Source organism: Phycodurus eques, chromosome 17 (assembly GCF_024500275.1).
Source record: "Phycodurus eques isolate BA_2022a chromosome 17, UOR_Pequ_1.1, whole genome shotgun sequence".
Classification (NCBI taxonomy): Eukaryota; Metazoa; Chordata; class Actinopteri; order Syngnathiformes; family Syngnathidae; genus Phycodurus; species Phycodurus eques.
In genome coordinates, this window is record NC_084541.1 from 8,827,730 (window position 1) to 8,842,301 (window position 14,572).

The window sequence follows — 14,572 nt, forward strand, 5'->3', positions numbered from 1 at the left end:
CTTACCAAGATAATTTGGACAATTATACAGTATGACTTGGTATGTCACTCTAGGCCTTTTTCTGCATCAGTGGTGCCAATAAAGGGCCATAATGGTAGCCCTGACTTAAATCCCATCAAACAACTTTTGGGATGAACGAGAACAAATATTGTTTACTAACTCCATATTTTATTCAACTTTCCTTGCAGCATCAAGGCAAATCTCCAGCAGATGGAACTATTTCCACATTACTGCACAGGACTGGCTTTTATTTATTCAAAAGTGTTGTATTAGATTTTAAAAAAGAGACATTGCATGACATAGGCTGCTAGTGACAGTTTATATGATCTATGAAGATTGTTTTGGCCCAATTCCCTCTGTGAATTTGTGAGTAGAACAATTGTACTGGAATTTTCAGCCTTTTTGTCACAGAGTGGTTCAAACTGTAATTTCTACTCGGTGAAACTGATTCCCAAGAACTGTTTTCGTTAGTGTGAGATAATCATGTGTTGCAGGAAATGATCCAATTTCACTTAATTGATTTAAAAATAGGCAGCTCCCTCCCACATCCCAAAAAACATGCATGGTAGGTTAATTGAAGTCTCTAAATTGCCCCTAGGATGAATGTGAGTGCGAATGGTTGTTTGTATGTGCCCTGCGATTGGCTGGCAACCATTTCAGGGTGTACCCCGCCTCCTGCCCGATGATAGCTGGGATAGGCTCCAGCACTCCCACGAGCCTTGTGAGGATAAGTGGCTCAGAAAATGGAGGGATGGATGATATTAAAATAATGTATTTACTACAATTATATCTTTTTTCATCACTCTATGCAAGCGAACTATAGTGACAGGCAGAACAATTAAATGCTCTTCCACTAGATGGCAGAAGGTACAATTAACCTGTGAATCCACCTGTTTCCATTTATACAAGCTTTGTATTAAACTAAACAGCCCCAGATTTCACACTCATTTATTAGGTGGTGTGCTGTGCAATTCTAATGTAATTAGTTTTTACTGTAAAATATGTGCCTTGGCGTAATCAGGGTGTGGTCGTCTACATTGATTTTAAACCTCAAATCATGAAAAAATATAATTGCCACGTTGAAAAGTGTATACATTCCTTCATCTTACTAGCTGCGATAGAATTAAGTTGTGTATGGAATAAACAAACACAGAGCTTAACTGACCTTTGATTTCCAGGTTTATAAAGATTTCCTGGTTCCCCTTCCGTGTGCTCGTGTAACACTTGTACCTTCCCTTGTCCTGAATTTTGACCCTCCTGAGGAGGAGAGATGCATTCCCATTAGGGATGTGGGAATTGAATAGACAAGTCCTCCCGCTGAAATGTTTGTTCTGCAGTCCAAACTGGTCCTTGTTGTAGTAGTAGCTGTGGACCGGTATTTGCTGCTTGTACCAATGGATCACCACAGTGCCGGGGGGCCTGAAGCTGCAGGGCAGGAGGCAGTCGTCCTGGATGATGCAGGAGACGTTGGCCTCTGGAAGGACAACATGCAGTAAGCATGGTTCGGATACCGAATGACATCACTAGAATCAGGACTGGAATCAGTCTAAATCATTGTTAATGGCCAAGTTTGCCTGCTTGGTTTTGCACTGGGGAGCTTAAGCTTTTGCGAAAACATATTGATTTCTATGTGGACATGGCACGTTTGATTCATTCAGCCTTGTCACATGCTGGAATTTTTGTATGTGTGTGCAGTCAGTTACAACTTTTCACATTTAATATCTGATAAATCGGGCAGCTCATTGGTACCTGGCTAGGATTAAAATACAGAGCCTTTGATTGCGAGGCAAGCCTAGTCACGGCTGAATTTTAATCCCATACTTGTGTGGGTTTTTATCAAGGTACTTCATATACAATCATGTGATTTCCTTTTTTATTATTATGAATCACTTCTTCTGGATAAATGGACTAACGTTATCCTCCAGGATCTCACAGAACTTGAAAGCTGATACAGCTGCCAATTGGAATCAACTCTTTTCTTCCATTTTAATTTCCTGTGTAGAGTTAATTTTTTCCAATACATTTGTTCATACTTTCTATGCACAGTGTATTTGAGCGTCATACGGTAAAAGGTTTATTCTGAAGCATAACATGTTAAACATGCAGTCATTTAGATATACTGGTTATAACGTGTTTAATTGCAAAAGGGTGGGGACTGAAGTACAAATAATTTGTTGTTAAAATTATAATTTGTATATTGTTATTTATTATTATTATCTCATTAAAATGTTAAGAGTAGATTTTTTTTCTACAATGCTAAATTGCTGTAGTTGGACAAGGAGTGTTGCTATCTCCTAATACACATCTGTGCTTGTTCTTTTTCTGTACAGGTTGCAGTTGATTGCAGACTGCATATGCTGTCAAAGGCAAGTGCTGTAAATTACTTTTTAATCAGCTCTATAAATTCATAAATCATCTTAAATTAAAACCAAATCCAAACCACAGTTAAATGTTAGATGCCAAATTATTCAAATTTGACCCTCATCCATCATTTAAGTCATGAAGCGAGCATCTTTCTAAAGTTTTTGCACAGTATGGTAACCAGTTGCTTTTGTTTATATATTGTGTAGGACAAGCTTTGCAATACCTTTTGAGAGGGTTATGAAGAATTCCCCGAGGAAAATAAACAGCAGCAATGTTGATCCCAGAGTCTCTGCCATGTCTCTACGTGATCTGCATAGGTGTGTGAGAACAAATACTGGTGTGCAGTGAGTTGCATCGGTGCGATTCTACTTTACATACTCTCCAACACTAATGAAACACTGACTAATTAACTAGGCAGGTGAATGTTTTACAGGCTCCATGGGAATGTTCCATCACGCAACATGTCTGGCTTCCAAATTTGTCCCCGTTTCCAATTGCACAATGTTCTTTTCTTAAATCGAGTAATCTGATGCTACGAGTTAACATACACAGTCAGTCGAGACACCAGCACAGTCTAATGACTTCCACTATGGAAGCATATGAGGAATTCTGGGAGTTTATTCAAGTGAACAAGTTTATTTCAAACCAAACAAATAAACTTCATCCATCCTTTTTCGTGCCGCTTCGCCTCACAAGGGTCGCAGGAGTGCTGGAGCCTATCACAGCTACTTAACAGTGTCAACCGACAACATAACAAAGCATCACAATATCAAATGAAACATCAAGTGAAACGATACCCTAGGTTCAAATTAGAGATGGAATTTATCTACAATGGAAATAAAAAGTCTACACACCCCTGTCCAAATGGCATGTTGTTGTGAATTGAAAAAAAAATGAGACAAAGTTTGATCATTTCAAAACTTTTTCCACTATTATTGTGACATTACTTGTACAACACATTGAATATTTTCTTAAATCTTTTCGAGAGGGGAAATAAAAATAAACAACTGAAACAATGTGTGTGTACACCCTTTCTAACTATTATGTCGCTCAAATCAGAATGAACAAATTACATTCAAACTCAGCACAAATCAGCCACCATTGAAAGGCTCTGATTAACCCCAAATAAAGTTCAGATGTTCTACTAGGCTTTTCCTGACTTATTTTTTACTTTATAGCAGAAGCCTTAAGGTTTTGTGCTAAAACTGATTGCTATTTCAAAGTGTTCACAATTTCTTCCACCTTGTCTTAGGCAAACTGAAGAAAAAAAGCCCTAAAATATGATGCTGCCACCGCCATGCTTCACTGTATGAATGTGTGTGTTTTTGGGCGATGAGCGGTGTTGTGTTTGCACCAAACAAACCTTTTGGAATAATAGCCAAAAAGATCAATCTTCGTTTCATGGGAAAATGTGTAATGGTCTGATTGCACATTTTCCCACATTTTTCTTTTTGTTTGAGAGATTTTTTTTTATGGTGCAATGAAACCATGATTGAACTTTTTGGCCATAATTCCAAAAGGTATGTTTGGTGCAAACACAACACTGCTCATATGTTCGTTATTTATGTAACCTTAAACAAGGGATCTCATTGTTTTTTTCCGAGGTGAAAGCAGCTCATATCCCTCGTGTCATCGAGCCGAGCCATGCAAGTGCAATGTTGATAGAGGTGGACCAAACATATGCTGACATCTGTCCCCTCTGCATGGGATCATTCATATCCAACCACCCTGATAGAGTGCAACTGGAGGGAAAATCCTGTTGTGTGTAGAAGTAGGCTACAGGCTTTTTATTTTTATCTCCTCAAAATGATGATGAAACCGCTGGTTGTATTATCCCTGCTCCCTCCCCGCCCTCGACTGCCTCCAGTTTGTAGGTTACCGAAAGATTTCACCAACCACAGATAAGAAGATTAGGGAGGAATTAATGGTATTCCTTTGTCATTATTGGAATAAATTGAGATTTGGTTTTAGAAAAGAGGGTGGAGACTGTTTGGGGTCAGTGGTGAGATGTTTTGTCAAGACATAGGAGGACGGATAGGACATTTGACCACCAAAGTCAACCGGGGGACTATCTGGACTCATGTACACTGCATTCGCAGATGAGAGCGCTGGACAGTGCACCCATTACTGGGCATGTGCAAGCCACAGCGGAATGAGTGCTGCTGGGACATGGACGTGCCAGTAGGAGACGGGGACTGAGGTTTTCGTCGGTGGGCGGGGGAGGACGCTCGGGGGATCCTCTCGTGTTCCCAGCACCAGTTTCACCATGAGAGTGGTCCTCCTGGCCTTACGACTCATGTGCTTTGCCTGCTTGTGGCCTGTCACGCAGCTAAATAGCAGCCACTTCCCCAACAAGAGGAGACACAAGGAGGTCGACCTCGGAGACCTCAACAAACAAAAACATGGAGGGTGAGCCGAAATGCGATTGTGTACTTTATCTCATTGATTGGATCGATCTCTTATTTAGATGGATGTCAACTAAGAGCTTGAATGTGTTGTTGCTATGTGGTTTTGTAAAAGCTCTTTGCTCTGTATAGCGTGGGTTGCAAAATTCAAGCAAGACAAAGCAAAAGTTGGGAACGTTTATAGATAGATAGATAGATAGATAGATATATAGATAGATAGATAGATAGATAGATAGATAGATAGATAGATAGATAGATAGATAGATAGATAGATAGATAGACAGATATCCTCACTAGGGTTGTGGGTGCAAGCTGGAGCCTATCCCAGGTGACTTTGGACGAGAGGCGAGCTACACCCTGAAATAGTCGGAGGGTCCCACGGAAACAAATCACAGGGCACGGAAATAAACTCCATCCATCCATCCATTTTCTGAGCCACTTCTCCTCACTAGGGTCGCGGGCGTGCTGGAGCCTATCCCAGCTATCATCGGGCAGGAGGCGGGGTACACCCTGAACTGGTTGCCAGCCAATCGCAGGGAAATAAACTCTAAATTTGAATTTTCTAAATGTTATTTTTTTAAACAAAATCTTAAATGTCCATTCATCCATCCATTTCCTTTACCACTTATCCTCACTAGGGTTGTGGGGGTGCTGGAGCCTATCCCAGCTATCTTCGGGCAGGAGGCAGGGTACACCTGGAACTGGTCGCCAGCCAATCGCAGGGCACACGAAACAAACAACCATTCACACTCACATTCACACCTACGGGCAACTTAGAGTCACCAATCAACCTACCACGCATGTTGTTGGGATGTGGGCGGAAACCGGAGTGCCCGGAGAAAACCCCCCCAGGCACAGGGAGAACATGCAAACTCCACACAGGCGGGGCCGGGATTTGAACCCCGGTCCCCAGAATTGTGAGGCGGATGTGCTAACCAGTCAGTCACCGTGCCGGCATCTTAAATGTCATAAATTATTTTGCATATATGCTTTCTTCAGAAATATCAAAATGGTCAGTAAATGTTACAGTCTGAAAATGACACCATCCATCCATCCATCCATCCATCCATTTTCTGAGCCACTTCTCCTCACTAGGGTCGCGGGCGTGCTGGAGCCTATCCCAGCTGTCATTGGGCAGGAGGCGGGATACACCCTGAACTGGTTGCCAGCCAATCGCAGGGCACATACAAACAAACAACCATTCGCACTCACATTCACACCTACGGGCAATTTAGAGTCCCCAATTAATGCATGTTTTTGGGATGTGGGAGAAAACCGGAGTGCCCGGAGAAAACCCACGCAGGTACGGGGAGAACATGCAAACTCCACACAGGCGGGACCGGGGATTGAACCCCGCTCCTCAGAACTGTGAGGCTGACGCTCTAACCAGTCAGCCACCGTGCCGCCTGAAAATGGCACAAATTACTAATTATTTCCCATTCTTTCACATTAATTCCAATGGAAACACTCCATTGAAATTAATGATTTATGACAAAATTACTTAGCTAAATGTCCCACTTTAAAATTTCTAAGAAATAAATGTATTTATATTTTTTGCAACATGAATTTTTTCCCTCCCGGATATATTATAGCAATTTCTCTATATTTTGGGGAGAATATGGTCACATTTTGTATCTTCATGAGACTACTGAAAATCATCAGATAAAAAAAATAAAAAATACAAAGACAAAATTCCGAAGTCTGGTGTGGAACATTGTGGTCATACTACCATGCATTTTTAGTTAATCTCAACCCTTTCCATGATTGGCCCTGCTGAACTAAGGTAAGTGTAAATCAGTGGTTTGGTTGATACAGTAGTGTCTCTGTGTGTGTGTGTGTGTGTGTGTGTGTGTATATATATATATATATATATACACACACACACACATATATATATATATATATATATGTGTGTGTGTGTGTGTGTGCGTGGGTGTGTGTGCGTGTGTGTGTGTGTGTGTGTGTGTGTGTGTATGTATATGTTAACATATGTATATGTTAACATATGTATATGTTAACAGAAACAAGATGGGTCTGTTGAAAACATGTTGGAAAAACTTCCAGTGTCATTATTTAGATGACAAGCTGTGTTTTAATCAGGCGCTAAACTCCAAGCAGTGGTCAATGAATGCTCCACCAGATGTCAGTTCAATGAAAGATAAAGACGAACAGAGATTTTCTGTTGGCATCAGCTGTTGTTTGTACTTTTTGCGTCTTAGACGAGTGGACCTCAAGATGAAAAAGCTCGACAGCACAAAGTCTTTGCTAATTAAATCAGAACAGCTGCTTCGAATTGAGGACCATGACTTTGCAATGCGGCCAGGTTTCGGAGGTAAGACCAAAACACGCAAACTCTTTTGTGTCTCTCTTTTTCCAAAGCTTTCTATGTTTTCCCCCTGGTAACCTGGTAAAGACTGATGTAGGTTACTGTGCTGTCCCTGGTATTACGCTTCCCCCCAAAAGCCCTCGGTGACCTAGATAGTCTGTGTTGAACAACGGCTGCAGACAGTACTACAGATAAATGTGCGCACCACATTGGGATGTGTTGAGGTGATTGAAATCTGTTGAGCAAGTAAAAGCTGTTGAAACAGTACATGTGTCGAGTGCATTTGTTTCAAACGGCCCCAATATGGAACGTTTAAGGAAATACATGAAAAGCATAACATTTTTTCCTCCTTATTAATGCAAGTCCTTGATGTGCAATATTACATATTTAGGTGGTCCTGGCACTTTAGTTGACATTTTCTTTGCTACAAGCTATGAAAACATACACAAACTGGCTACAACATTAAGAACACTTGCACAATTTAATGATAGCCATTAAGCGCTTCTGTATATCATATATTCTGCCAAGAAATTACTGTACATGTTTGATTGACATTGTTAGAGAGATATTAATTTAACAGTGTTTATTATTGTGGTGTCCAGCACGGCGCCCTTGAGGTTAACTGACTCACAGCTCTGAGGTTCAGGGTTCAAATCTCAAGCCTCCCTGTGCTTGTGTTGCTTTTTATCCAGCCACTCCGGTTTCGTCTCACATTCTAAAAACATGCATATTAGATTTATTGAGGACTGTTAATTGTCCATAGGTGTGAATGTGAGTGTGAATGCTTGTTCGTCTGTGTGCCCTGTAATTGACTGGCGACCAGTCCAGGGTGTACTCCACTCTCACTCAAAGTCAGCTGTGATAGACTCTATCGCACCAGTGACCCTAATTACGACAAGCAATGTAGAACAGATCATTGTGGTTGTAGTTTGCAGTGGTGTAGAACTGTATTGCATCATAGACTTGAACTGAGAGCTGTGCCTATTATTTTGGTTACCTCATTTAGTTACATAAGAGAGTTAAAAATATTAGGATCGATCTGACAATGTCAATCAAGTTAAGGATTATTGTCTTTCCAAAGATAGAACATGCTCCTGTACTAAATATCATCATATTGTTGCAAGTGGTCATAATGTTGTGGTTGGTCGGTTTACAATACAGTAGATGGTGTTCTGTTGCCTAATGCTGTGCTAGAGTTTTATTATCACTAGTAGAAAAAGAATCAATCAAGTGCGCTCCAATTGTAAAGAGACTGACCCAAGATAAGGAACTACTTACAGTTCTCCAAAATCTTAGTTTTGACATTGTATTGTATGGAACCAGTAATATTTATCAGTAAAACAAAGCTTAGTCTACCTGATATAATCCCTCTTACTTCACTATGGTATTGTAATCGAGCAGTTATGGTTTTGAGTTCTTCTCGTCATTAGGTAATGGTAGTGATAGGAGAGGATGTGTACAATTCACCTCATACATTTTCATCATTCTGCCACGAAACAGTAAGGGCCATACCGTTTATAGCTCTCTATGTATGTAATAGTACATTATGGCTGCTTCCTGCACAATGTGTTTGATAAACAGTACACAGTAAGTTTGTTAACTGAATCATGTTGCAAAGTGAAGGTCCACCATGTGCTCATTTAATGCTAATATTTGTCAAAAATGTCCACCCGGGCCCATGTACAGTAGGCGCCAATGTGAAAATAGTAAATGTCTCCAAACTTTATGTTTTCAGTATATGGCGATTTGGGGTATTTGATCGTCATCTGTCAGTCAAGACTCTCCTGCCGTCTTTCCTGTGTGACAAGCGCTGATATAACCTCTCTGAGCTTATGCGTCATGATTATCTAACATGTTGTCTCTAGCCTCTATGTCTCTATAGTGTGGATTACACCTTATCTTCCAGCCCGATCGTGGCATATAAATATGTAATCTGTGGTGGATGTACAGATGGAGAAAACATGGAGGATGACATCATCACTACAACATGTTATCCAGCTGCTGCTGAACGTTGACTTATGGTAACCTTTGACCTTTTGTGTCAGGTTCAGCAATCCCTGTTGGCATTGACGTCCAGGTAGAGAGCGTTGACAGCATCAGTGAAGTAAACATGGTATGTATGTATGTAGCTTTTGGAGTTGTTCTTATGCACTTAAACCAATGTAATTCTTCCATATCCTGGAGTTTTTCTTTTTAATGCTCAGGACTTCACCATGACTTTGTACCTGAGGCATTACTGGCAGGACGATCGACTGGCCTTCCCCTCCAGCAACAACAAGAGTCGAACCTTCGACTCGCGTCTCGTAAAGAAGATCTGGGTGCCTGACGTGTTCTTCGTCCACTCCAAGCGCTCTTTCATCCATGACACAACCATGGAGAACATCATGCTGAGGGTTTTCCCTGATGGCAACATCCTCTACAGTGTCCGGTAAACAAAAACATTCTCCATCAGAAATATGAGCAGTTAAAAAGTCAATTTATGTCCCTCAAGGTACAGCTGGGCCATTCCATTGAATTTGTGGCATTTACTTGTTGTAAATGTAAAGCGAAGCTATCTCGTCCCTTAGCCGTACCTCGGGGCTGTGCTACAACTTAGCATTAGCCTTGTGACTTTGTTAACGGCGACGTATTTTGCCAGGGAAAAGTCCTTCGACCGGGCTTCTGGAGTTACCCACTCCAACTGCTCGAAGGGCAAGACAGCAGTACTGGATGTAGTTCTCTTAACAAAACCGTTCGATTTAAATTGTATTTTTCATGGTGTAGTCTAATTATAGGAAGCAGTCAACAAATGCAAATTTCCCATTACTCTTTGAAATTGCATTTATTAAAATTGCGGTCAGATCACTCTATAGCACACTATGTTTAGTTAAAAAAAAATGTATGTGTTACATTTTTTTATTTTACAGTTAATCTTATCATGCATTCATACATTTTATTTCCTGGGGATGCAAATGACACAGATTAGGTGGAATGACCCAAATACACTTTTGTACACCAGCCATGCATTTTCTATACAGCTTATCCTCCCAGGGGCCGTGCGTTACTATCCCAGATGACTTTGGGCAAGAGGGGGTGTACACCTTGAACTGGTCACCAGCCAATCACAGGGCGCAAATAGATAAACAACCATTCAAACTCTCATTCGCACCGTCACTGAGTGGGAACTGAACTCACGCTGCCATTCCGGAAATCAGGCAAATGAACCACTGCACCGTCAGTGACGTTTCATTTAATTTACAGTAATTTCATTAAATCTAATTCATTATACTCATTACAATCCCTCAAGGGGAAATTTGTGGGTGGATATTAGCCACCATTCTGCCACCACAGTCCTTGCCATACAGCTTGTTCTGTTGATTGAGCTTTTTAAAATTAATCACAAAGTAGTAATAAAGAGGTGAGAGTACTTCCGAGTTATGCTTTTAATGGAACTTGAATCGTTTTGTTTTCGATGTCCCCTTGTCTCACTCCCAAGTGGATCAGATTCATCCATCCATCTATCCATTTTCTGAGCCGCATCTCCTCACTAGGGTCGCGGGCGTGCTGGAGCCTATCCCAGCTATGATCGGGCAGGAGGCGGGGCACACCCTGAACTGGTTGCCAGCCAATCGCAGGGATCAGATTCAATAATTGCAAAACAATTTAATAATCAAAATGATGATACCAAATAAGAACGCAATCAAACAGGACTGTTCCCGTTACAATAACATTGCCTGTGATATGAGTTCAAGAGGCTTTGTACATTCATCATATCCATTTCAGATCCTCATGTTGACAACATGGCACCACAGACTAGGGAAGCCACAGACTGCCCCAGCAGATTGTGCACAGTGAATAGCAGTAATTCGTAGCTGAATACTGTAGGATCAGTAATGCAGCTGGCTGATGTTTGGATTCACACTCTGCCTAATGTGTTACATACCAAATAATTGAAGTCAACATTGGTCACGGGAGAATTTAGTAGGAAATGGTACAAAAAATGTTCCATTATTGTGTGAATACATTTAAATGTGGATCTGATTAAAGGCACAGATTCACGTTCATTATTTATTACTTATGTTAGTATTACACAACAATAATTTCAACATACTCTTTATTTATTTGTAAATAATGCATGAATCAACAAAAATAAGACAAACAAAATGCAGAAGACTTTTCATTAAAAAGTGCTGAGGATTATTTTCAAAAAATATATACTGTATTTTTGTAGCCCTGAGCAAAGTATTGTATGTGACCTCGCTATAAGGCAGTAGAAGCATATGATTTCTCCTAGCCAGTCAGCAAGAAACCAAGACACGTAATGGAAATTTACCAGAACAGGCTTCTTGCCTAACGACAATGACACGGTGAAGCAGCAAGTGGCTCATTATCGAAGGTTATTCTCAGAAGCCGTCCGTGTGTGACTGGAGTATTGTCTCTGCTCTGGGCCGGTGTGGCAACAGGCAACGTGATTAAATAAAGTATGAGCTGGTTATAACCGTGGGTTACTTAAATTTGTCCGCAGACCTCATGTATCTATCCCCACCCACACACACTCGATTGTGTGACCCCCCCCCCCCCCCCCATAACTGCTTGTAACCCGATCAAATTCACCAAAATCGCGTTATACTAGCTGCGACAAATGTTTAGACTGACATTCTGCCACTAAATTGTCAATGTGTCGGCCAGCTTGGCGTAGATCGGTCTACCAAATTGGGAAACACCTCGCATTACACGAAAATCAAGATACGCCAGTTTTTACGCTTTTGCGCAGTACGCGAAAATTGACCCCTCGCTGTTTCTCAGTGTTTATAACAGTAACAGCAAAATAAAATATATTGTCATTATTGTTCATTATTAGACAAAATTATCAAGATTATTTTTTTTCTTAGTAGCTTAAGTCAAGAAAGACTGAAACAAGTCAAATACCAAATAACTTTTCGTACTGTAGCTTGTGCGTGTGTGTGTGTGTGTGTTTCTTTAACCTTGAGCTGTGCTTTAGGATTACTGTGACAGCACTTTGCTCGATGGACTTCAGCAGTTTCCCTCTCGACACACAAAACTGCTCTCTAGAGCTGGAGAGCTGTGAGTATCAAACATTGCACTATATTAGTGGTGTTTTCCTTTTCCAATGTTGTATTAATATAGTATATTTTTATTAATATAGGGTTGTTTGGTATATTTTGGCAGACTTTTATACAGTCATGTCAAAATCAAACACAAACGGCTCTGGACAAAATGCTTCTCATAAAACACTGCATTTATATGAAATTGATGCACTACTGTTATATCTTCTCTATTCTTGCATAGAATCGCTATGTCAGAGTGCTAAATTAGGTCAGCCTCTGTCCATTATATAGTTTTTTGTTAATGACGGGTTTACAGGGGATTATATTTCTCTTCCATTCTCTTTGATTTGATCAAACTTGATCTAAGTGCAACTAGAGTGGGGATTTCCCTCCGTCTACACACTGCAGAACCTTTTTTTTACGTTTTATTTTTTTAAATCTTCACGTGTCAACGCATGAATATAACATGGGTCCTCATGGAGGAGTCCCATTTTCATGCACTTTCTTCCTCTCCTCTGAGAAGAACATCCAAGGCAAAGTTCATCCTCCTTTTTCTTCTTTCTCTCCTCTCTTGAAGATGCTTACAATGAGAATGACCTCATGCTCTACTGGAAGAACGGGAACGATTCATTAAGGACTGATGAGATCGTGCTCTCTCAGTTTTTTGTTGAAGATTTCCAGCCTTCCTTTGGGCTCGCCTTCTACAGCAGTACCGGTATGTGCTATGTACTTGGAAATTGTGGGAGGGGTGTGGGGTGTGTGTGTGTGTGTGTGTGTGTGGGGGGGGGGGGGGTTATGATCTCAGATGATGAGTCGATTGGATAATTAAAGACAAATTATTTGAAAAGATATTCACCAGAAAATCCATATTAGGATCAAGATATGGTGTCAATTTAAACTGTCGCTTCCTGCAGCTGTCCCACCATGTTGTTTTATGTCTCTCTATTGTTTTTTCTGTTTTTTTTTTCCCCCCATTTCAGGTTGGTACAATCGTCTCTACATTAACTTCATTCTCAGGAGGCACATCTTCTTCTTCATGCTGCAGACGTATTTTCCCACCATGCTGATGGTGATGCTGTCCTGGGTATCTTTCTGGATCGACAGAAGGGCCGTGCCCGCCCGTGTCTCCTTGGGTACACACCATCCAACTTTGATTATATATATGTATAAACTTGAATGTTTTAGAGTATTTCAGATTATTTTAAATAGGATTATTTACAGAGAAAAAAGATGATACCTACAAGAAAGAGTAGCGGGGGTTCATTCTATACTACAATGCATGCAGTATCTACAATTAATGCAAATAAAATAGTAAAAGGCAATAAGCTAATATTAACTGTTATGCTGCGCTCCCTGCATGCAGGAATCACCACCGTGTTGACCATGTCAACCATCATCACTGGCGTGTCCTCCTCAATGCCTCAGGTGTCTTACGTGAAAGCTGTGGACATCTACTTGTGGGCCAGCTTCCTGTTCGTCTTTCTGTCCGTCATCGAGTACGCGGCCGTCAACTATTTCACCACAGTGGAGGAAATGAAGAAGCTCAAGAGGGCACAGGTTGCCGACACTCCCTCTTTGCGGATTATATTATTTCCGTAAATCTCGTGGGACACGTTTGACCCGCACAAAATCATTTTTGCGCCCTCTGCATCTAGAAACTTACCCCTTTTCTTTCGCCTGTGTCCACGCAGATCCCGGCGTCCTACAACGCCACGCAGGCCATGGCATTTGACGGCTGTTTCCATGACAACGATATAGACCTGACCTCTTTCCCCGAGGTCTCCAGCACGCCAAACACAGAGAGGAACACGCAGTCACGAAACTCCACCGTGTCAGCGCCCGCAGAGGGCACCAGGCTACGCCACAGGAACCCTTTGAAACACAACCTTCGTTTCATAATGAGCAACAGCTACATGATTGACTCCTACTCCAGAGTTTTATTCCCTCTGGCTTACCTGCTCTTCAATGTCATTTACTGGAGTTTGTATGCGTAGCACACTCACCTTGCAGCAAAATCTTTCTAATTCTAATACAGTCATTGGACATGAACTGACAATCTCGTCTCTTTTGAATTGGACAATTATTTCAATTTTGGGATTTTATTGTGTTGCTTTGTTGCTATGGGGTAAAATGCTTACTTATTGTAAAATATATGTAAAAATAAATATATGTATGCTGCGTTATCAATGTGTCTTGTTGTTTTGTATTGTTGTTTTGTACAGTGCTCCTCTGTTTACAATGGGCCCAAAATTTGGAATTTCAAGGTTATGAACAGGTGGAAAAAGTACTCACACAGTACTGAAGTAGAAGTAATGTACAGAAACTTATTCAACTCCAAGCGAAAGCAAAAAAGTACAGACTGAAATATACAATCAAAGAGGTTAAGTACAAAAGTAAAAATCAACTTTTAATAATACCCATTTTTCAAA

The 14,572-nt window shown here is 40.9% G+C and overlaps 1 protein-coding gene across 4 annotated transcripts; it reads left to right on the forward strand.

The window, feature by feature from the left end:
• The first annotated feature begins 4,246 nt into the window (after window positions 1-4,246).
• Window positions 4,247-14,263, forward strand: gabrr3a (gamma-aminobutyric acid type A receptor subunit rho3a). Of its 4 annotated transcripts, XM_061703065.1 has the most exons (9): window positions 4,247-4,773; window positions 6,989-7,101; window positions 9,141-9,208; window positions 9,300-9,523; window positions 12,077-12,159; window positions 12,721-12,858; window positions 13,124-13,276; window positions 13,507-13,700; window positions 13,835-14,263. In XM_061703065.1, exons 1-9 carry the CDS (start codon window positions 4,631-4,633, stop codon window positions 14,135-14,137), a joined length of 1,419 nt encoding a protein of 472 aa, XP_061559049.1. In that variant the 5' UTR covers window positions 4,247-4,630; the 3' UTR covers window positions 14,138-14,263. The 4 variants fall into 4 exon arrangements, with proteins under 4 accessions (XP_061559049.1, XP_061559051.1, XP_061559048.1 ...); XM_061703067.1 differs by lacking the exon at window positions 6,989-7,101 and having other exon boundaries at window positions 4,706-4,773; XM_061703064.1 differs by lacking the exon at window positions 4,247-4,773 and having other exon boundaries at window positions 6,708-7,101.
• The last annotated feature ends 309 nt before the right edge of the window (window positions 14,264-14,572 follow it).

Excerpts from the sequence above, each read along its gene's own strand:
- gabrr3a (XM_061703064.1), top strand. The coding sequence starts at position 6,759 with ATGTATATGTTAACATATGTATATGTTAACAGAAACAAGATGGGTCTG. Across the intron at positions 7,102-9,140 it reads AATGCGGCCAGGTTTCGGAG|GTTCAGCAATCCCTGTTGGC; the intron begins GTAAGACCAAAA and ends CTTTTGTGTCAG. Across the intron at positions 9,209-9,299 it reads GCATCAGTGAAGTAAACATG|GACTTCACCATGACTTTGTA; the intron begins GTATGTATGTAT and ends TTTAATGCTCAG.